Here is a 23614-nt window from a genome sequence, read left to right as displayed (position 1 = left end):
TGTCTTTCCATTAAGTTCCAGATATTTCATGGGTTTCTGGTTCCTCCGCTGGTTAACCAGACAAATATTTTAGTGACTTTAAGATGATTTTTTCTTTGTTTTGAATGAGGGTGGAGAAAGTTTAGGGGGAGTTTGAAGAAGTCCCTCTAAAAATGAAAGTAGAGGTTAAAATGTTTATTAAGTATATTAAGATACAACTGATGGTTAAAATAGGCAGGTCTGCCTTTCAGAGTGCTTGGGTGGCTGTTTGCTGTGGATCTCAGGAAGGCAAAAAGGGGTGCTGCATAAAAGCAAACCCACCATGTAGTTGTCCAAGGTCATTAAACAATCTCTTCTGCAGAAGAGAGCTTGTAAGAGAAAAGAGGGAAGTCCACCAAGAATTATTCAGTGTTGGTGTCACTTTTATCTTTGAGATTTCTGTGGTGATCAGAATGGCTCTGAAATAGATCATGCTGTGTACTCCAAAAACTGACTAAAGATTAAAATGGAAGTTGTGGACAACAACCTGTGTTAGAAGGTGTAAGTATATTAAAAAATAGCATCTCTGTAGTTGAGCAAGGCACAGGAAAACTCATGATGTTTGCAGCTGGAGTTAAAATAAAGAAGAGCAACCTGTTTTCCCAGTAAACTTCCACTGGTTTGATTTCTGTGAACTCCAGTGTGTTCTGGGGGCTGCGGTTAAGGACAGCACTATCTGTGTTAGCAGTAAAGCAATAGACACAATTAGTATTGCCTGCTCTTCCAGGAAAAAAGCCAGTGGATGTCATGCGACGGATCTAAAAATGGATGGTGACAACACCCATTTTATGCTTCATTTGATCCAGTGTAATACTGTTGTGGGCTGCTGTGTGGAGGAGGGGCTGAGCTAAAATAATATGTATTTGTATTGATCATAAGGCTCATTCTATGAGGCAACTGCTGTGGTTTGCCACTTAGAAGTTCATGCAACTTCTGCTACAAAATAATGCCAGAGAGCTGTGTGAGCTGGTCTGGGGGTTGACAGTTGTGGGTTTTTCATATTTATGTTTTCCTCTTCTATCTCAAATTTGGTGTTTACCAACATCTTGAGAAAGGAGAGCAAGACTTTCAGGCTGCTGGGTTTGTTTGATGTTCTTTTCCCACTAGAGAACATAAAATATAATTCAGTTGCATAAACAGTTGTAACTGGGAAAATACATTCCTGCCAATGTCTTTAGAAAGAGCTTTGTTCTGGAAAATTCTGCTGAATTGGCATTGTAATCACTTTCCTGTCATTCTCTCCTGTGGACATACGTGTGGGTTTAGTTTGCCTGCATGAATCTTAGCCTTTGATTTTTCCAACTTACGGGTTATAAGTAGACAGAGAGAGATCCCCATGGTTCACTGTCCTCTGGGGCATATCAGTGTTCTTCAAATTCTAGGCAGCCAAATTCTGGAGTGAATGTATAAGGATTGCTCAGGGCTGAAAATACTGATGGATAAGTTGGACTTGGAAATCAAACCCTTTGTGAGCTTGTTGGTGTCTGTCACATGCATAGCAGCATTTAGCAGCAGTCTAAGAAGTGTGTGCACCTCTCTCTGTCTCAGACTTAATTCTTGTCCTGAACAAGCCAGTATTTGTGTGGGAAGAAGCTTTGGGGAGCCACAAATATGGATTCTCTTCCCACTAGTGTTAGTTCTTTGGTGCTGATAGGACTAAAAGAGTAAACCCATCCTGTTCCTCTTATGGCTGGGAAATTGTTCTGGCTTTACAGATCAGAGTTCAGCCATCTGGGGAACTTGCTCAACTCCGCTGTTATTTTGAAAACTGCAGGATAAATTATGTGCACATCTGAAATTTGTTGGGATTTTTCTTGAAGCACTGTGTCAAGGGGCTGATAAAAGAGACTGTATTTGTGAGCCAGCAGAACCTTTTTCATTCATACTCCACCATTGCTTGCTTGAATAGCAAATGGAAGCAGGCTGGGAAGAGTGTATAAAATGACTCAGGGGTAGTATTGCATCTTTTGGGAGGATGCCACTAGCTTCTTGTAAGTTGGAGCATTAAATCTGCGTTCATGTCAGGGAAAGGATTGTGATCTGTTGTGCCTAGTGGTTAGAGTGGGAATGGGGTTTGGACATTTTAACATGAGCTCAACCCAAGAGCCAGAGAAGCTGAGGTTTGGGTGAAAATGGCTGGGAGTCTGACTGACCATTGTATCAAACAGGCAGCCAAGGCAAGGGCACGATGAGAAAGAACCCACACTGCAAGTCCCAAGATCCTTGCTGAAAACTGCTGCCTGCAATGAGGGCTGTGTAGAGATGGGACAGATTGGAGAAGGTTTGTCAGGAGGGGAAGGTGAGCTGGGCAAGGGGAAGGCAGCATGAGGCAGAAATCAGAATTCTGAAACCATAGACCTGTGCGTGGACTGGGTGCTGGTGGAAGGAACGCATCGGGGTGAGAGGAAAGGGCAGGAGTCAAGACTAAGCAATTGTCTGCAGGTGCTTGCTGCAGCTAAGAAACACATTCAGCTGTTGAGAGACTAGAGGACATTTGATGTTTGATGGATGAAGAAGTCATCAAGATGGTGGTGCTGTACTGCTGTGTTTTATCTAGGAGCTTTGGTCCTGGAACTATGCACTGGAGGGGGACACCAATAAGCCTGGAGGAGGCAATGCTTGAGGTAGTTTTCTTCTGGTTTGCCTTTGCCAGTGCTGTGGGGAGACAGCTTCAGTCCCTAGAGCTAGTGCCAGTCCTTCAAAGATCAACAGCCAAATCCCAAATATTAAATATGCCTGGTGCGACAAAGTCACTCTGGTTTCTGGTGCTGGTGCCTTTGAAGATCTAGCTTACTGGTTTTGCCTGTAATTCCAAGGCCTAAACACAGACTTTTCAAGTTAGGAGTTTAGGGGAGTTGGGTTTTTTGAGATGCAACCCAAGTGAAGTTAAGATGCAGGAATTTCCACATCAGATAGTACCCAAGGTGTGACACAGCTGCTGCTGCCTGCAGCATGTCAAGGGCTGGTGTTGGCTGGCTTGCAGGTTGTCCTTGTAAGCCAGGCTCAGGAATGCGCTGCTGTTCCCTAATGAGGCATCCTAACCACATTCCTAACTGGGAGGCATGACTGAAGAGAATTAAGTAACTCCTTCATTACAGGAATTTAGGACTTCTTCAAGGAAGATGTTCCATGTGAGACCTGTGGCATATCACAAGCTTCCAAAACTTCAGGCTGGCTTTCAGTCAAATAACAACAAAACGTAGCTAAGGTGTTTCTCACTTGTGAAAAAAATTTGTATATTCAAATACATTTTTAATGCAAACACCCAAAACTGGGCTATGTCCCAGTTACTGGAGCCTTCGGATGGTGCTTTTGTTGTATCAGTTAACTAAGGAAATATCAATGAACAGAGCCTGGAGCAGAAAGAATCCACCCTGCCCACCTTGTGGGCAATGGTGGGCTCAGACACAGCCCCTGGAAACCAAAAGACAGCCTTTGTGCTGCGTGTTGGTTTGTGCTAAGGGAGCAGGACATGGATGTGTGACAGACCTTGTCCTAATAAAATATTGTTAAGGACTTGCTTTTTTCTTAGAAATTATTTCTTCCTCCTTTGGGAAGCCTATAATTAGGAGTTGGAGGGGAAATTAAAAATAAGCTGTTTGTTTAGATGTAGAAGAGTATTTCCTGTTCTCCACTGTAGCTCTTTTAAAAAAAATTTAAGTATATATATATAAATATATACACATGCACACAGGCATGTGGCATGTCTGTGAATAACTTTATAAAGCTCCTCAGGTTGAAGTAACAGATGAAACCTTTACCACCTAGAACTAAAGCATCTGTGTGTTAGTTTTCTGTGTGCTCTGCCTGCTGCTCCAAGTGAGTGTGATGAATCACGTAGTGTCTGCAGATCTCAGTATGACTTAGGAGCCTGTGTCTCCAGTGAAAAGACAATTGGACTTTGTTATCCAAGTTTTCTGGGCTTTCTTGTATTTTTATTAGTAATCACATGTTGAGAATTTCCTATTATATTTTAAGTATTTCCTTGATAAACATCATGAATCTTACCTGAGAAAATTTTGTGTTCTAGAAAAAATGGTTGCTTGATCATTTTAAAAAGATGATAGACTTGATAATCAGCCAGAGGCTGAGACCAGCCCAAGTCATGAGAGCTTGGCAAAACAGGCCAATTTTTCAGTAGAATGTAATGAGTGTTTAACAACATCATTGGGATCAGTGCTGTGCTGTTAGAGATACAAAGTCTGATGCCAAGAAATGGTGCTTTTAGGCAGTGAAAGATGATGTACGCTGAATTTTAAGCACTTCTGCTGGCCTACTGGGGAGGAAAAAAAAAATTAAAAGCCGCCATAAATCCCTGTTCAGAAGAACAAAACTCAGCTATTAATTCATAGGTTGCATCATGTTTCTGACCAGGGTTTGGGTCCTTGGGGTATGTAAATTGTACTGTCAGAGTTTAGCTGTCCAGGATGTTCGTATATGTAAAGGAAAACCCACTAAAACTCACTAACATGAGAAGTGTTTAGAGGGGGAAAGAAAAAAGGCAGCTCAAGGCACTACAAGTATGTTCCTTCAGCTGTTTGAAGAGGGGAAGGGTGAGTGCAGAACCCTCTTAAGTATGAGTGTGTGAGCAGTCAGCTGTTTGGACACCCCCAAAAAAAATGCCTGACAGCACTAATTTATATTAACAGTTAGCTATTGCACTCTTCCAAAGACAGAAGTTGATCTTAACAGGTTAATCTCTATTTTAGAGATTGTTTTTTGGTTTTTCAGTAATTTTCCAATTACTTTTTTACAATACTCATTTGGATTAGGACCTGCTATGCTGAATTAGTCCTAGGGACACTTAGACAAAAACTAAGTGGATACTTTAAAAGGGAGAGTTTTGTATAGTTAATGTTAAATACAAAAGATTTAGAGGCAAAGACTTGGTTTCTACTCCTACGGAGGGTCCAGTCTAAGAAAGGAGGTAATGATAGCTCACTTTTGCAGGCTCTTCACAAGAATTGCTGCTGCTTGAGCAGCTCACTGGCTCTGTGGGCACTGCATGTTTCAAGGCAGTTATCAGAAGGGTCAAGCATTAACAGCTTCCACACAGCGCTGAAGTTTAGCTGCGTGTTTGGAAATTAATTTTTTATTGTGTCTGTCTTCCTGCTATGTGATCGGTGTGATTGCATAGGCAACACTGGCATTTTCTATATGGAAAAGGATTTAACAGCAGCATTAGGATTAATGACTACTGTCAGGGTGAAGCAGAGGCTTGGAAGGATTTGATGGGGAAAGCCCATTAGTCAGGGGCTTGCCAAGACTGCTAGAATATGATGGCTTCTGTTTCTCCACCAAAACTCGGGTTGGGAACCGGCAATTCCGCCTCTAAACTGTGATTTGGTAGACTTAATTTTCCTTTTTTTTTTTTTTTTTTTTTTTTTTTGGTAAGGGTAGCATTACAAAAGGCACCCTCAGGTCCTCGGATAGAAACAGAGTTTTGAAATAGAAGCAGCAGTCTGAGCCACAGGACAAGTTCCAGAAGGGCAGTGGTCTGCAGGGCATTCATTCTTCATTTGAGGGAAGCCAGGTAAACTCCACAAAGCAGTTGGTAGTATGGACCTTTGGCAGGCTCCTTCCCAGCTCTCAAACATGGGTAACATTTGATTGTTCTTTCAGTCTTCAAAGATCAATGCAAACCTTTATTTTCTATAAATAATTTAATAAATACTTTTGTTTTACAATGATACAACAAATAACAAATTCATAGCAAATGAGTCACAAAGAATTTAGGATCAGTATACTTTAATAAGGTATCAGTGTCAAAATACATTTCCTTATCAAGTTAAAGTTCCCATACAGTTATAATATTGTCCATAAGAATTCAGCAATATAGATTATGAAATAATTATGATAAAAAGTATGTTTAATATTAAGACATAGAATATTTTTTCAGAGTGTTTTAGTAATCTGTTAGGGTATAACATTTTTAATGCAGAAACTACACAAATAAGAAACAGAAGAGCAGTATTCAAGTGTCTTTAATCCTTGAAGCCTTAAATCTGTGCCACTGCAAATTTGTCAAATGTGGACGGCCAATTTTCATCAGATGTTGACGCTTACAACAAATTTTTTCACACAGTAATAACTTCACTTTACGAGTACATTATTTTTTGGTAATAAACTCTTGCAAGATTGCCTACAATAGGAAGTTTTTTTTTTCTTTACATCATGTACCCATAACAAAAGGTCTTCAGCTTTTCTAAGTATGTGTGGTTAAGACTTGCTTAGCACAGCGAACTCTGAAGTGCTCTATGAACCCAAGGCTCTCTCTAGGCAAGTGTCAGTGCATGAAATAAAGCAATTTTATACACCAGGCTTCAGCAGACTCAGAAGTCTCAAAAATATATTTTTGTTCTAAGTTTCTGGGCCAGATTTTTGCCTTTAGTACTTTGCCACTGTTTCATTTTCTTCAGTGAATCTACAGTGATTTATACCAGTGGAGGAAACAAGACAGATCCCAACACAGATCTAAGTTTTTATGTATTTGAAAGTCAGAACTGCCCACCTGCCTTTTATTGTATTATTTTTTGCTGTTTAGAGATGCTATAATTTAAATTTTCAAAACCCTCTGAAAGCATTCAAAGCCCTATTTTTCAAATATGTGCATGGCAATTAATGGTAGTTGAAAAGGAGCTCTGAAAATGTCTGGGTGCTTTTTAATGACTTCTTAGCTACTGATTAATGTAAGGCAAGTAAAAACGAGGGACCTCCCTGCTGGCTATTCACCCCACTATGCAAGCCCTAATTATTTTTGTCTAATTATAACTGAGATAGCCTAATACTCTGGAAAATACCATTTTGAGATTTTTTGATTCAATATTGCAATTCTATTGCTATCTGGCATATAAAATGAAAAAGCGTAACATTAATCAGAGGTGTTAGTACTGGCCACTGCTCTGATTCCTGGAATATCAGCAACAGCATAACAAATACTACAAGTTCCTAGCAGAAACAGCTCTTAAAGTAGTTGTGTCATAGATATAGCAAAAGTACCAAGAGATGATTAACAACTGACCCAGAGAGAGATAATAATTAAAAAAAATCTGTTTTGTGTAAAAAATAAAAGCAACAACAAAGAACAAAACAAGAAACCTCAACACAAACAAAAACACAGACCTAAATCCTCCACTGGGGCAAATCTGTAGGACTCCCTTGGCTGTAGAGCTAAGCCAGGTTAAGGCAGCTGAGAATGTGGCTTGCTTATGAGGAAAAAAGCTTAAAACGTGCAACTTTCACAGATACCCACAAACATTGCATTTCACCATTCACATTTCTTTCAACAAAGTGTATAAAAATGAAGGAAAGGGATGGGAGGCAGAAGGCTGGGATTTTTCCTTAGTATGCTTTTCCAAAAGTTATTGAAGTTACAATAAAATAAATGCTGGAAAATAGAAAGACTCAAAGGATTTTAATTTGGCAGATCAACAAAAAACTGTGGCTGGAGATCAACTGTGGTTGGAATTTGTTTAATTCATCTTTGGCAATAAAAATATATCTTTGCAGTACTGCAGCCAAAGTATCACATGATGAGGCATTTACACCACAGTTTTTTATTAGCATGAAATTTGAAAAAAAAAATTCAGACTATAAATTACAGGTAATGAGATAAAGGGAAGGTAATCAAACTCTCTAAACACCACTTTAATTGCAATAGAGAAAATACAGTAGATGAATTTCTTTAATATGAATAATAAAGTGAGTAACTTCAAAAGACCACTATTTGGTAATGTGGACAGGTTCAATATCTAAGTAAAATCCTGTAAAAGTGTACTGGTATTAGAAATTGTCTACCTGCAAAAATATATTTAGAACCAGAAGCTGTTTTGAGCAGTGTAGGCCGTGGACGATGGCGGGGTCGCTCAGGTGGCCTGGTCCAGCGCTCGGAGCAGTTCGCTGCCCTGCAGCAGCGTGGAGCTGCCCAGCACGGGCACGTTCACCTCACAGTCATATCTCGTCAGCTCAGGCAGCAGGTAGGACTCAAAGGAGGGCCCCAGCAGGCGACTGGTCAGACCTGGAACACAGCAGTGAAGGTGCTGAGACTAGAGAAGACACTCTTTTTCTCCCACCTCTTCTGTTTACACCAGGTTCATTCTGTTTTTATGTCAATATGCCTCAAACCACCAGCAGTTCCAGGTGTCAGAGCAAACATGTGCTCTGCCCCTCCTTAAACTGCTGCTAAAGGGTGTCATACAAACAAGTGCAGTTTTTCACCTCCACCCCCAAACTGAGATTGTTCTGAGAAAAACTATTGGTGCAGATGAAAAAAGCTGCAGTAGAAGACATGGTTTCTAAATTGACACCACTCCTCTCACGTATTGAAAGGAACAGACACACGTCCCCTTTAAATACTTATTTCAACATTTAGAAGGCACATGTTAAGAGTCTAACCTACAAACTTCCCTATCAATGCTGCAGCAAAGTGGTTTAGTACCATGTAATAATCAATTCTATCACAAGACAAGAGCATGGATGGAGGATGACACGTCCTTCAAGGTAAAAAGGTGTTAACTTGAACTGAAATGGAGGGTAAAAATATTTTTCTCATGTATTACAAATGTAAACATTACAGTTTCACACTAAACCACAAAACTGACTTTTTTTTGTGCTGTATTTTGATTTTCATCATCCTTCTCCTCCACATTTTTTGTGGGGCTTTTTTTTTTTTTTCCATGGAATTGGTATTGGAACAAAATACCAACAATTTCCAATCTCTTTCTTTGACAGCTCTTACCTGATGCTTTATGAGCTGGCTGGACACTGTAGTCCTGACAATGGGAACTGTAAAATAGAGGGGGAAACGCTCCTGCTTTCAAATTCTCACCCGGACTGTCACAGGTGGGTTGAAGCTGCTGCTGCTGTTGCTGCAGTTGATTCATTGGTTGGCTCAGACCTCTCGAGTTACAGAAAAATTCATCTGTTATTAAAATAGTAGGGAAAAAGAAAAAGCTAAATGAAGCCAGTGCAATAATTATAGTAGATAATACTGATCCAAAGCAAAGTGAACATCAGTGTGATGGTGTTACAGCATAGGCAAATCTGCATCTTATCACAGAGGAAATATAGAAATAGCCCCAGCTCTTGCAGTAGTACTGCAGTCAAGATACCCTTGTGTAAGGAAACACAGTGTTGTAGAGAAACAATATCTGTTCTATCTCTGAGATGTGAGATACTCACATCTCAGATGAGGTGTGAGATATTCACACCTTGGATCAGCAGGAGGTAAACGCAGCTCCATCAAGATGTTTTCTGTTCCCTCTGAAGCAAGTGTGTGAACATCTGTGAAACCAGCTAAATGGTATTTATCAAATGAATGGTATTTATCAAATGTGCCTTTAAATTGTTCAGCTCTTAGTGATACAACTTGGTCTTTAATTTTAGCTTAGTGTAATATTTACAGAGCTTATTTACATTTCCTTTTGAAAGAGCTTTTTTCCCTATTCAACCTGTCTTAAAATGGTGTTTCAATATGTAACATTGCAAAACCATTTTCTTTTGTCTTACCAGTAAGAACGCTTGTGCTGAGAGACTTCTTTTCTGTAACCAAGGAACAGTTTTCCCCCTTGAGAAATTTCATTCTCTTCCACATTAAGTGAGATGGGTTAATGACAGATGGATCTCCCTAGAATGAGAAGGGAAGCAAAACAAACAATTACACTGATGACCATGGTGAGTCCAAAGTTGAGAAGATGATGCATTTCTTATGATTACCCCACTCAGCTGTTGCAAGGCTTGTTCTTCATAATCCAGTTGTCGCTTCAGTTTCAAACTGTTAGACAGAGCAAGTCTTGCTGGATTTATATCTATGCCTCGTTGTCCAAAAGCATCCAGGGGCCTGTGGAGAGGACATCTTTCTGAGTGCACAGGAAGGCAAATCGAAATAATCTGGTTCATTTATACAGATTCTTCTTTCATTTAAAATGTCTGAGACTTGCCAGTGGACAGATCTCAAACATCAAATGTTTTTATTTCCTGTTATTAGTCGTCCTACCATCTTTAGAAACTTTTGACGTTTGGGATCAAAGACTTAGGAAAGTTTAGCATAAACAGCCTGTAGGGATCTCCAGGCAGATGAAAAAGTGGTGTGGAAAAGAAAGTAATGTAATTCTTAAGAATTGGATTTGAGAGCCATGCATGTTCCCTTGCTTTACATACTTAGTATGAACACACAACTTGTTGACTGGGGACAAACCCTTTCTTCCAGATGCATATTCAGACACTGGTATTTCTGCTAACAAGAAATCCCAAAAAGCAAACTGCACAGCTTCATGTTTAAAAATGACCATTGCTATTTCACGTACTTCCTGAACATGTCAGTGTGAGCAACATTGAAAGTCAAGAACTACAGAGAAACTTCTAGCTATGAGGCAACTTCTAGGATGGCACCCTCTGATCTACATCTCATCACATACTGTTCACATGTGTAAGAAAGCAAACAAAAATGTTGTAGAAAACGAGCCAGCAATTTAAATCTTGGCTGTAGTATTTACATATGCCAGCAGTAATGTACTTTCATTCCTCTCTCTTCCCCATTTTCTGTTGTGCAGAAAATATATGCAAGGTAAGAAAGTATGTGTGTGTCAGTCCCTGCTACTGCTGCACCACTTAAGTCTTTTTGGTACTGTTCTTAAATAAAGTCAAGCATGCTTTGCAAAATTACTGGTGTAATTTTATCTGGACCAGCAGGAAATTAATTTGCTTATCCTTACAGACAATGAAAAATTAGCCCACTTCTGCTACCTCCAGACTCACTGCCACTGGAAGAGCACCACATTAATTTCCCCAGAGCTGCAGTCTGATGCCTATCACAACAAATTGTTTCAGCTGAATTGAGAAAAATTAATTTTCAAGATTACAACCCTTCCTATTTCCCAAAATATTTTTTTGGTAAATATGCACAGTTACATCACAGAAACACGTACCTTTTTTTATATATGGGCACTCTCTGAGAAGTTATTGGTGGGCCCGAGGGAGAACTTGATAGGGATCCTGAGTATTTATCCATGAGTCTCCATTTTGCAGGAACATATTCTAATGAGGGATCAGGTGGCCACTCGGTGTTTGATCTTCCTCCCATTGAAGACAGGGGAGTGCTGGCTTGGTCATGGTATGGTGGCAGTGATGACCTATTCATATTGTTGAAGAACATTGATGACAGGGATCCATGACCAGAGTTAATTTTTTCATTTGATAGCTGTGGGCAATATTTCTCTGGGAGGAACTGATTCTGTGAAGTAGGACCAAGGGGTTGGAAGATGGTACTCATGCTACTTAGATGCTGCTGGGTATTTTGTGCACTTTCACAGAGAGGACTTTCTTCTTGGCAGATGGGGCTGAGCTGGAAATCTTCTCCATCCATAGGAATGTAAGGAGCCAAGGTTTCAAGGTCCAGTTCATTAAAGTCAGTCTGTGCAAAGATGAAGTAAGTTCATAAAGAAACTATAAATTAGTAATAGTTGTGGCAGTTAGTGTGATATGAAATACTAATAGATGCAAAGCTGAAAAATCACTGTATGCCAAATTTACCTAATGAAAGTGGCCAACTCCTGTTTAAAGGTGTCTTATTTCTATGCTAGCATACATGTTCATCGTATCATCATCAGCAAATTTAAGACAACAAACTGAAGGAAAAAACCTCCCAGAGGAGCAATATTTGTTAAAGCAGCTTGCATGCAGCCTCCAGTATCACTGTGATCTGAAGTAGATGCTGTTTCACTAAGCTTTGAATGACTTGTCTGCTAAGACTCTACAACATGTGGCATGTAGTTCAACCTCAGGCTTTTTCATGTTAAAATAGAAAACACAGCATTCTCATAATCCAGCTACATTAAAAATGGTGTCTAAAAATGCAAGGGTTGAAAAAATTTAGTCAGAAGGACATTATCACACTTAAATCTGTATTCTTTTTCCCCTTGGAGGACTAGTCACATCCACATTCACTTCTCTTGGCATTTGACCAGAGCTGAACAGAGAGGATAATCAATGTTGGTTCCCCAGTCAGCTCATAACACCCCTGCAGCACTTTTATACTACTTGTTTTTCCCACCAAAGCAGCTGGTGTGGTGGGACACACCTGAGCAAGCAGATGCTGAATCTGACAATACTGAAGTTAGCACATGTGAAGTCTTGCAGTGAGTTTCATCCTGCTCCACACTTCTCTCCTATCTGTCTGCTCTTTCATTTCTATGTCTAGGCTTAGACAAAACTACTTCAGAACATGGATTACAGCCTACCTAAGCCTGCAAATTGTGTTAGCAAATTGAAGTACCCAATTTGGGCAGCAGCATCTGAAACTTTCTGTAGGATTAATAAATAGAGATGAGTGTGAGGTCACCAATCAGCAGTGCCTGTTCCTTTCTCTCAACTATAAAGCATAAGCTCTTCACAAAGCATTTCCATTAAGTATCTAAAATTAAGCAAGCTGAATCAGGCCCACACCTTTTACTCACTAGCTCACTTGCTGTAATGTTGTAATAGTGGGTTTATTTATTTATAGGGGAAATTTCTACACTTACATCATTATTAGAATGCAGGAGATGGAGACTGTGTGTTACTTTATGTGTACGTAATTTTCAAGTCTCTCTGAAAACCTCCAAGAGGCAAAAGAGGAAGCATATATCTAAAATGAGTTTTAATTTTTGTAGTTAGAGGAGAGGTGTGCTATGAGGGGCATTCCTCTCTCATTTGGGTGTTTTGCAAGAATTAGTTTATTTATATTTTGTTCTAGAAAGGATGTTTACTCATTAGTCATTTGGCTGTATTTAAAAACAAATTGCTGCTGCTTATATTCCTTATCCAATCTACAGAAGCCTCCAAATTTTGAAATCTCTCTGGTGATCCTTTCTTCTTAGCAGTGCCACCACAGTGACACTCCAAACCTCGTGTTTCAGAGAGTCAGGGACAGAAATTGACATGGTAGCTTTTGGAAGTGCACTGTTTTGTTAATGTGCATCAGAGATTTGGTGTGCATGTGCAAATGCAGTTTAAATGCTGTATCCCAATATCTGCACACACAACGTGCAGCTGTACTGTCTACTAGTAGGAGACTGATCTTGGTGGCTTTTAGAAGAGAGAGTTCATTACCTGGGAGGTGCACTGACTTTTAGATTCTGTGTCCATGGCAAAAAGTTTTTCAATCACCTCGATCTTAAGATCTTCATCCACAGAACAGTAATAATCTCCTGGGCTGCTGGGCTGCATGGAAAGAACAATTTTTTCTAAGCAGGAAGACAACCACAGTACTGGCTTAGCATCATGTCATTTATATCATGCTGTTATTCAGTAACAGATCTTTCCTGTGAAAAGTGAATGGGCAGACAGTGTATTTAGTGTGCTCAGAACCCAAAACTGTCCACTTCTGTCAGAAGCTTTTCTCTGACACAAGACTGTCAGTGCAAAACATAGGCACCCATTACAGGAATCTAGTTGTCCTCCTATTTTAAATGTTTTTTGGCAGCTTAGATGAGGAACAAGAAATGTACACCATTAAATATGTTTTTCAATAAAGAAGATGCTTAGCAATACCTCCATGCTTTTCTTAAGACTGGCTGCCCTCTGGTAAGAGTGGCTCCAGCTCTTGGGGGCAATGCCACAGAAGCAGATTAATTTCTTCAGTGGGAAACTCCAAGGAGCTTCTCTCAAAAGCCTGACTTGGCTAAGCTTCCTAAAAGCTACAGCTTCTACTTAACAGAAGGAGGATGGCTCTGGGGCAATGATCCCTGTGGCCACACAATTTTACACTGGCTTTTTATATAAGGCTAACTCCATGAAAGGTGGTAGCATGTTCTCCTACTAGTTGTTTTATATGTTACAGTAATTACTAGAGGGACAGCTGGGAGACAATGTGGACTGCAGTGTGAAGCCAGGATATTGTTCCCATTTCATAGGTTTGCTATTAATTCTTAAGGCATGATGCAGTATAGGAAGAATAGAGATACTATGGGCCTTGCTAATAAGAACTGAGACAGGACTGCCAACACAAAAATGTTGTCTATATATATTGATGGGATTTGGATACAAAATATAACATGCTTCTAATGTATTTTAAGCTCTTCTTACCGTGGAACAGCTACTGTTGCTGCTTGCACTTGGAGTACTGCTGCCAGGTGCAATCTGAGGCATTGTAAAGGATGGTATTGTCAGTGTTTCACCTTGAGCAGGGTGGCTTTTCACTTCCACTGGCCATGCTTTGTTTGGTGTCAAAACAGCATTGGTGAAGGCAGGGGCTTCCTCAAACTTCTGTGTTCCTGTATGGGGATTTAACAATATTAATGAATACTTTTAGCTGGTGCAGTGTTACGATATAACTGCAGCTATTCATTAAAAGTAAATACTGCTCCTAGTTGCCATGACAATAAGTTGGCATAGACCTAATGCACATTATTTAGTCAGCAAGAAAGCCTGATCCTGCTCTCATTCACAGAAATTTTCCACTGGTGTGAGCATGTGGGCTTTTTTAGCCATTACTCACAATTTGTACACATGGCAAACAGACTTTGTCTATTAAGTTTCTAAATGTAGGCTCACATGTGGTTCTTTGTTGCACAAAAATAATTCATACAAATACTAACCAAAATCCAGGGAAATAATGGCATCACCAGGTGTTGGTGCCAGCTGAGCAAGTTCCTCTGGTTCTTCCTTTAGCTTAGTAAACAAGAAGTCACTCTTCTCTGTCACAGGGATGCCGCTGTCATAGGCAGTGTTCATTGTCAACAGGTGAGGCTTGAAGAGTGATTCCGTTTGGTCCATGGAGAACACAACATCATTCTTCTCAATTTCACTAAGGAGAGAACAGGTTTTAGGCATTTTGTACCATAAAGATGAAAGATGTGGATAAAGCAGACGGCAGAAGCTCCCTGAAGCTGGGGCTATAGGAGCACTTTGGCCTCTCGGTTGCGTGCCAGGCTCTCGACAGGCGAGGCACAGTTCCAGCGTTGCTGAGCACCACCATTTCGGGTGACGCAGAGAGTGTGGTCAGGACTTCTGTGGGAATACTCAGGGCTTTGTTGCTCTGCTTTTTAAAGGGGTGTAGTTGAGGCTGTAATGACCCAGACTATCACTCAAATAAGTATTTCCTATTTTGGCCCCAACTAGGAGCAAAAAAACTTGAGTTTTGCCAAATAAAGGCAAAACCTCTGATTGGTCCTGATTTTTAAGGCTGTAACCAGCTTCTCCTAGCAACATATGATACAGTTATTACTTAGTTTTATCTCTTGGTCACAGCATTAGAAAAACAAAACACATTAGCAGTTGTGTTACACAATAAAATCTTCGTGCAGACCATACACTGCTGTACGAGCTGAGCAGCAAAGGAGAAAGGCTGTGGTGTATTTCAACAGCATGTATGGGAACAGGCACGCCACATTTTTCATCGATGTCTAACATCAGTAAACAGGACTGAACAAACATGACTAAACTGATTCCGGAGCAACAACGTTGAATAAATAGACCCTTGAAAAGTTCCTCCAAACACTGCGTTTCTGCAGCACGTGAATGCACACGTGTGCCCTGAACCCACCTGAGCACGTAGTTGACGCAGACGATGCACTGGGGCTGCAGGTTTCGGGTATTGTAAATCACCGTTCCCTGGGTCTCCAGCCACACGTATCCCCCGTGCTTGGCCAGCATACGGTACTGGCCCGTCACTACTTGACCTTTTGTACACACTGAGAAAAGGGGGCAGAGATATAAATAATGCATCAGGACAGGAATACACAACGTGTAACACTTGTTTTAAATACACCCACTTCTGGGTTTTCATTACGCAGAAGTGCACTGAAGCATTTGCGGACAAGGGATGTGCTGAACTTTGGGAAAATTCATCCATTTCAAACATGAAAGGGGCTGTTCATTTGAGGCTTCTACTCAAGATAGAAAATTTAAATTCTGGCATTTGATGAGATGGTCTGAATCTTCATCTTGGGTTTAAAGCTTCTAAATGTTTGAAGGGTGAAATCTGTCACCCTGCTATCTCGCAATATTTTGCAATATTTGCAGAGAACAAGTTTTCAGTACAGAGCTTTGGAATTCTGAGATGTAAGGTTTTATGATGTCCTGTCTGTTGTGATTCAAAGCTGTCAGCGAAGGAAAAATAATGTCAATCAATGGCAAAAAAAATTCGGGCTGGAGTAGACAAGCAGTACTTGCACTAATAAGAGCTTGTACTTGTAAGCAGACATAGTCACACTGAATAGCAGCAGAAGTGGGAACTGGCCAAACTAAACCTTTGACCATGCATTGGCAACCTTTCCTTTTAAACAGCTTTTATGTCCAAAAGAAGTATGCCATCAAACTAATGTCTTAGAAATAATGCAGTTTGACTCAGGTGGACTGGAAAATTGATACCATGGTCTTTTTACAGAAAAATTCCTTGTGAGTGTGGCCATTAAAAGAAGCTAGCTATTGTCAGCCTCTCCTACATCACCACCATACAAATGTACTACTCCAGGCCTGTGAAATACAACTGTTTCACAGATAATCGTTGCTGTGTTTATCCTTCTATTTCTGAAGTTTGTTTGTTTTCTTCCTCGGAGTATTTAATCATCCTTCATTTAATTTATTTAGACAAAGTAGAACATTACTTTTATTGATTAAATACTTCTGGTGGAACAAAATCAAAAGGCTTTCATTTCAAAGTGTTTTAGTGACTGGACTGTTCTGCTCAGCTTGTGAAACATAATTACACTGTTTCCTAATCATCAGCTCATCAATAAGAGTCACAGTGTAGGCGCCTGTTACATTACAAAGAAGCTTTTTACTGCTTTAATCTTTTTATTATTATTATTCAAAGCATGTCATGTTCTGATATAATAAAGTACAGCAGAATCCCTCCAGGGGCTAATCTCATAAATTACTAATACACTTGTAACTGCTGACTTTGTTATCAACGCTACATTTAAGGTTCTGCCTTCAGAGTGAACTTCTCACTTCTCTATTTTCTTTACTTTTTATAAAGTATACATTACCTGTATCTGTACAGAACTAGTTACATGTCAATGAAATAGGCTCCAATTATATTCCTTATCTTTGTGTGGAGAGAGTGGGGGAAGGCAAGGACAAATTTAATAGAACACAAAACCATTATTCTCTTGCAAGCTTGCTGAACTTCTGCTAACGGGTGGGCACTGTCAGAATTGATGACTGCATAATTGCAAGGAGATATACTCTATACATAGCATACTTCTAATAAAAATTATTGTTCAATAAATGCAAGTCTGTTGAACATGAGTTTTGAGGTGGCTATTTCCAGGATGTGACCAGGGAAAATGAGTAAGTTCTCTATAGCCACATGCTTGGAAGAACAAGGTCTGTATAAGCTCTATACCGCTTGGTTACCCTGCATTAGGCAGCATCTCAATATGGCACACATAATGGAACCCAGGCATTTCCTAATTGAAGGGTTTATGTGTGCTTTGTCAAGTCACAGCTTGCTGTCACTTTGTCTTTGTGGTTGTTCTCTGACTTGATGGTCCCAGAAGATGTGGGAACTATTTATCTTAGAAAAACTAAAGGGGCCAAATTTGCTGGCGATTTAAACTCATGGTTCTGTTGTGGGAAATCACATTTATCACAGCAACAGACTTTGGTCCTGTGCTTCCAACAGTAAAAAGATCCTGTGCTATCATAAATCATGCTGATCCTGTGCTGTCATAAATCCTGTGGAACAGTTTGATCCTAAACACTTATAACCTGTGCAGTCCTTGAGGACTTTTGCTGGTGTAACACCACCCCTCTAAGACTTCCTGTTGCCCTCATTCTGCTTCTTGATCAGACCTTGTACCCTGCAGCAGGTTTGTAGCACATGGCCATTTTCAGTGGGCACAAATGGCATCTGAACACACACTCTGCACTACGTGAGGGTAACTGAATTGCTGGAGTGAGAAGCAACATCTGTTAATGCCTGGTCACAGTGGGTTCTAGAAACTCTCCAGAAATCTTTACATGGACAAGTAACTCAGTGCTCCCATCTCAACTAGGTGGGGATAACCAAGAAGGGTTTGCTCACCCTCCCTTTCCTGTTACCAAATGGATTGCCAGCTCCCATTTTATTCCCTCCCAGCAGTGTCCCATTCCTAGAAATCCAACTCAGTGATTCAAAAGCACCAGTGTAGCACACCCCCTGATTTCACAGGATGACTTTTAATAGCCCAGCACAGTATATTAACATATTATCTATAAATAAAACTTCTTAATATTTTTATTTGTAAAAACACTAACATATTACCTAAGAAACAATTTTTAAAATTACATGTCCAGATAACTCTGAGTATGGGCTAATCGATTTTTTTCTTTTAAGCAACTTTGGAAACAGGATGATTCATATCCACACTGGTTTACAGCACACAACATTCATCACTGCCAAACAGTTTTTCAAGAAACATTTCAGCTTAAAACTGTCCTGAATCTTTGCCATTGGAGCTAACCCCTTAAGGTCAGACAGCTATTCTTTGCTGCAACTTTTTTTCTGGGAAGTACAGAAATATTTTCTGTAAGTCTGTTTGGTGGCCAATTCCCTATAGACACGACCTAGGGCTTTTTCCTGGGGACAGAGGCCTTTATCACAGCAACTACAAGGTGTTTGGGGTTTGTTTTTTGATCTTGTAGGTTCCAGTCTAGCTGCTTTGCTTTCTTTCTATTAAAAGAGCATCTGCAGAGGTTTTAGTGATGTCCTGCTTAGAACTCTCCAATAAACTGGTTTGGGGGCCATAACAGCCAAGGGTGGGAAATGCCCTTTGTACATGAATGCACTACCTTGTCTCCAGCCAAAGCACTAACTCTTAAGGACAGAGACAGAAGATTTAAATCCAATTATCTTAAGACATCTAATATGAAAGAGATGGAAATTGGAACTGTGTGGCCTGCTGAAGAGAAGAATCTTGGATCTGATCTCTGCTCCCAGAATAATTCAGGTACCTTACTTGAAGAATAGCTAAAACTGGCAGTGCCTATAAGCATAACAATATCAAGAAGCAGTTGTTCCTGGCAGTAGGAATTATGTGTGTAATGAATATCCCTTTAAGAAATCTCCTTGCACATCTACTTTGGATGGAGAAGATAGTTATTTGGTAGCAAAAGACAGACATTCAAAAAACCACTGCAATAAGCTCTTCCTATTTCCCTTTAGCTCTGTCGGCTGAGTCCATCAGCACATTAGAAAGATAATCATAGAATGGCTTGGGATCTTTAAGGAACCTTAGAGATCATCTAGTTCCAGCCCCTGCCATAGGCAGGAACACCTTCCATTAGACCAGGTTGCTTTGAGCCCAATCCAAACTGGCCTGGAGCATTTCCAGCATTGATGCTAAAGACTTTATTCCTAATATCTCATGTAAACCTACCTTCTGTCTGAATGTTTGAAGCCATTCCACCTTGTCCTGTCACTACATGCTCTTGTAAACAGTCCCTCTCCATTCTTTCTGCAGGCTCCCTTCAGGTACAGGAAAGCCACATTTAGGTCACCCCAACCAATACCTTCTCTTTTGTTTTTGAATCCCAATTCTCTTGGCCACCAGGAAATGCCCTTCTCACCAGGCTAGAACTGCCTAACTCAGCTTTTCAAAATTTCAGCTGAACCTTTCACTGTCCCTTAGAGAGACACTGATTCTTCCTTTTAACATCTAAGTTTAGTTTTAATTATGGAAGAGCCCAGACCCTCTGGAAGGACCAGCAGCAGATTTCATATAGATAAGCACAGTTACCTGGTGTAAATACTGCTCTTGGAGAGTATCTGCACACAGGCTGCACTTGTATTTTCAACTATGTATTGAGGTACCCACAATTTATGCTTGACATGCAAATGACAAAGAAAAATTAAGAATGTGACTTACAGTTCTGATGACTCTTGGTCATACTCTCCGAGTCCAAGGCATGGTAGAACTCATAGGCTGAACGACCCAGCAGCTCCTCTGGATGATATCCAATCAACTCTGTTATTCTTGTTCAAGAAAAAAAAACCAAGTATTTAAAATTCAGGTCACTGTAGTCTTAGGCTCATGTGTGCAGGGCAGTATCAGCTCAAGTCTTCAAACTACCAGAATTAAAAAAGCAAAACGAGAAATTCTAAGCTTCCAAACACATGAGGAGCTATAGAGGACTTCTGATCACATTCTGAAATATCTCCATGTTCAGAATAAACTGCCTTGTCCTACTACTGGAACAAAAATTCCTAAGGATGTTAGTGTGTGCACTGCAAATTCTCCTATGCCTATTGCATGCTATCTCTAATTTGTTACTGATAAAGTTTTCAAGCTGCCCACTGCATGCAGAAACTCCCAACAACCACCACTGAAAATCAAATACATGTGAGGGGGGTAGTGGTTGGTGCCACCAGGTTTAAAAGTATGTGTACATTTTAAAAACATCAACAAAAGGGTTTGAGCACTGCTTTTAATAAATAAAACTGCCAGGTGAGAAATTATGGGCACTTAAAAGGAAAAAAAATGCTCATCTACTTAGTCTTTTCTCAGTCATTTGAAAACTCTGGCGTATGGATTAGGTTACTTAGGTGACTAAGTAACTACAAATTAAGTAGGATTTTACACAAAGAAAGCTATGATCTCAAAAACTAGACCTTTTTACAGAGTCTTTTTGAGGCAAGGCTGGATTACTCACAAGTTCCTGAATCAATGAAAATAAGTAATCAAATTGTGCAGATGATTTTCTCTAATGAGGGGGATGGAAGGAAAATGCTTTATTTCAATTAGAAATACCATCACACACAGCTTTACAGGAAACACAGTAAGTTAAAAAAAGAGTACATAAAAATTAATTCAAAATGTTATCTTCTGGTTTACAAGATTTCTTCCTACCTCTGAAATCCTTATAATAACCTGTAATACAGAGAACAGCAGCACACAAACTGTGACACTTTCATAAACCTTTAAAAGCTGGGAGGTTTGCAATGAGTGGTCACATCTTGCATCACTTCACAGCTGTCAGTGGCAGAGCTCAGGTTTTATGCCACTCTCTCAGAATGGCTATATGTGCCAACACCACATTTGATTTGTGCTGTTGCTACTTGTAAGAGACATCCTCAGGTTGGTGTACTCCTTGGAAGGACAGCTTTGGCCCAGTCCTCTAGACACAAGCATGTCTTTACAAGACAGACATGTAAATACTGTAAAACAAACAGAGCAAGAGATGGCATTCATCTCCTGGATCCCCCTCCAGCAAGGAAGACACATAAGATGGGACTATTTTGTGTATGGCTTGAATGCCAAGGTATTGAGTCAGCTTTTCCCTGCCTCCACCCCCACAGAACTCTATAGCTCATAGCCCCAGGACACGTTGGTTTGGTCACTCTGAAAACTCTTCTCTGTCCTGATTTCCGTGGAACAAACCTGAGTTTAGAATACTTCACATGAGCAAAAGCCGTCGCTTGTATTAGGTTCCCCTCAAAAGCTTACTCTTCTGTTTGTGTTTCCAGTTTTATTTACATTTAAAATTAGACCAACAAAGGGGAAATATTTGAATCCAGCTTTCAAAGAGTGCTTTTTACTCTCTTCACTGACAAGCTTCTGAGCTTTAAAATTACATCCCACTCAAATCTAACCTTTTTTCTGAAACCACAATTGTTTTTTCTTTCTTATTGAAAAGTACTTCTCATAGTGAATTGGTCATCAAAGCTGAATCATCAGGAGGAAACAACAAATACTGAAGGAGCCATAATAAAATTAAGGCTCACAAAATACAGTTGCTGCTTGCCTTTACACAACCAGCTGGGACACACTGGTGTAAGTGACCAGGGCTTTTGCCATTACCAGTGTAAATGAATGGTCTTTAATATCAGAAACTCTGGCCTTTGGCTATATAATGGCTCAATACCATAAAGCCATTCCAGTTAGTTTGGAGTTCACTACAAGGGAAAGGATTTTAAAATTCAAGAAGTTGAGTATTTATTCTTAATCCAGTCACTGGGAGCTGAGAGCCAAGTGGGGGTTGAGCAGAGAGAAGAAAAACAAAATTAAGATAATGAGGAAAAAACAGAAGCACCATGTAGCCAGCAGCACAATCCAAACCCACATAACAGCCTTCATGGAAGTGGAAGTTCCACTTCAGCAGTGGAACTGAGATAGCAAACAAAAAATACATGTTACAGCAGGCTGAGGGACTCTTCTCATATGGGAATAGTAAACTTTATGCAAAATTCATGTATTCCAGTCCTGTAATTCCCCTTCTCAAACTGCTCCTTGCTGTCCGTAATGAGCACCCTCACTATAAAATTACTCTTCTTGTCGTTCCATGGCACAGAATGACTTATGGTGCAATCCTGCTGTGACAATGTCAAATCTAATTAGATCTAATGTAATCTTGGATGGAAGTTAGCAAGTGGTGGTAGTATCTTTTACTACAAGCAACTTCATATTACATGAAAAGAGAAAAATAAGATATAAAAAAATTACCCACAACCCCACATAAGTTCTAAACCCACGCCTGGTAACAGTGAAATACTAATGAAGAGTAATTGTTTTAAAATAGTTACTCTAAAAAATAATAAGTGGCTAAACAGCCCCTATACTCTCATTGACTGCTCTGTTCATCTGTTAACACTTTTCAGATTCATTCCACTTCTCTCTGAAGACTCTTCCAATTGACATGATTTTAAAAAAAAATTGCAGAATGTTCCATTTTCCCACTCACAAAACCCCCCTAAAACTGGCTGGCAGTTTCAAATATCACTGGTTTATAAAAAACACTCTCTCTCCAATAGTTATCTCTATTAGCTTTGGGTGCATAATTGGCATTTTACACCCTCCTTCATTGCTCCCACAGTGCTGCTGACCCTCAAAAAAAAAAAAAAAAAATCTTGTAGGCTGCAGCTGTGCAGGGCTGGAAATCAGGTTAGTGTATTTCACGCCACATTATGCACCAGGGTTGAAGTGGGCAGCTATCCCTTTATCCATCACACCCATCCTGTGCCTCTCCCAGGATATGTGTGGAAGAAGACTGGGCAAAGCCAAGAGCCTGAGCAGCCCCTGGGCCAGGAGGCAGCGAGTGCTTTAGCACAGATCCTTGTAAACCTCACCTGAGCATTACTTTGAGGTTTGCCAGGGAGGTGCACCTTCTAAACTTTGTGTACTCTCCACAGGAGCCTCTTAGCAGCACAAAATGCCAAGTGAACACACAGAGGACTAAATGCAAAGGAAAAGGCATCCCACAGAGCTGTGAGAAGGAGGAGTAAGTACACAGCTAAGAAAATAGGGAAAATGTCTACGTCCCGTAATTCCAAAGGATCATTTACACAACAGAGGTCAGGCATATGACTTCTACTTTTGTTTAGACACTGGACAGAAAATTGCTCTTTGTGCAAGCTGTGGAATGACAAAATTAGAAAACAAACTGTGTGGTGGTTTTGGATGGCATTCCTGTCATGGTAGGCTTTGTGCTTCCATTGCATCTGTAGAATGCTCATTAGTAAGATAATGAATTTTTGTTGAAGATGACAGGTGGGTTGTGAGGCTGTTCATTTTCCTGTTACCAACTTGTTTCTGAGAACACAAATACTTTTGGGGAATCTTAATTTTTGCCAGACTGGCACTTTAGTTTTCTGAGCTAAACTTGTCATCATGATGTACAGAGGTCAAGATCTCAGAAA

General features: G+C 40.1%; 1 protein-coding gene and 1 long non-coding RNA gene across 4 annotated transcripts in view; one reads left to right on the top strand and one right to left on the bottom strand.

Moving 5' to 3' along the window:
• Window positions 1-5749: 5749 nt before the first annotated feature.
• EPAS1 (endothelial PAS domain protein 1) overlaps window positions 5750-23614 on the bottom strand; it is a 76820-nt gene continuing 58955 nt past the window's right edge. Inside the window, exons 7-16 of the mRNA XM_030235934.2 lie at window positions 19848-19954; window positions 15539-15686; window positions 14592-14800; window positions 14080-14267; window positions 13105-13215; window positions 10944-11428; window positions 9733-9856; window positions 9526-9643; window positions 8756-8938; window positions 5750-8035 (exon numbers count right to left, since the gene is read on the bottom strand). Coding sequence (XP_030091794.1) covers window positions 7884-8035; window positions 8756-8938; window positions 9526-9643; window positions 9733-9856; window positions 10944-11428; window positions 13105-13215; window positions 14080-14267; window positions 14592-14800; window positions 15539-15686; window positions 19848-19954 — 1825 coding nt within the window. The 3' untranslated portion in view covers window positions 5750-7883. The remainder of the gene's footprint in view (window positions 8036-8755; window positions 8939-9525; window positions 9644-9732; window positions 9857-10943; window positions 11429-13104; window positions 13216-14079; window positions 14268-14591; window positions 14801-15538; window positions 15687-19847; window positions 19955-23614) is intronic.
• Window positions 9582-23614, top strand: part of LOC115484988 (uncharacterized) — a 48402-nt gene continuing 34369 nt past the window's right edge. For all 3 annotated transcript variants that reach the window (XR_007777038.1, XR_007777037.1, XR_007777039.1), the window contains exon 1: window positions 9582-9690. This is a non-coding gene — a long non-coding RNA (uncharacterized LOC115484988). The remainder of the gene's footprint in view (window positions 9691-23614) is intronic.

This window comes from Serinus canaria, chromosome 3 (genome assembly GCF_022539315.1).
Source record: "Serinus canaria isolate serCan28SL12 chromosome 3, serCan2020, whole genome shotgun sequence".
Classification (NCBI taxonomy): domain Eukaryota; kingdom Metazoa; phylum Chordata; class Aves; order Passeriformes; family Fringillidae; genus Serinus; species Serinus canaria.
Note: the sequence above shows the minus strand (reverse complement) of the source record. Positions and strands in the feature narration are given on the sequence as shown.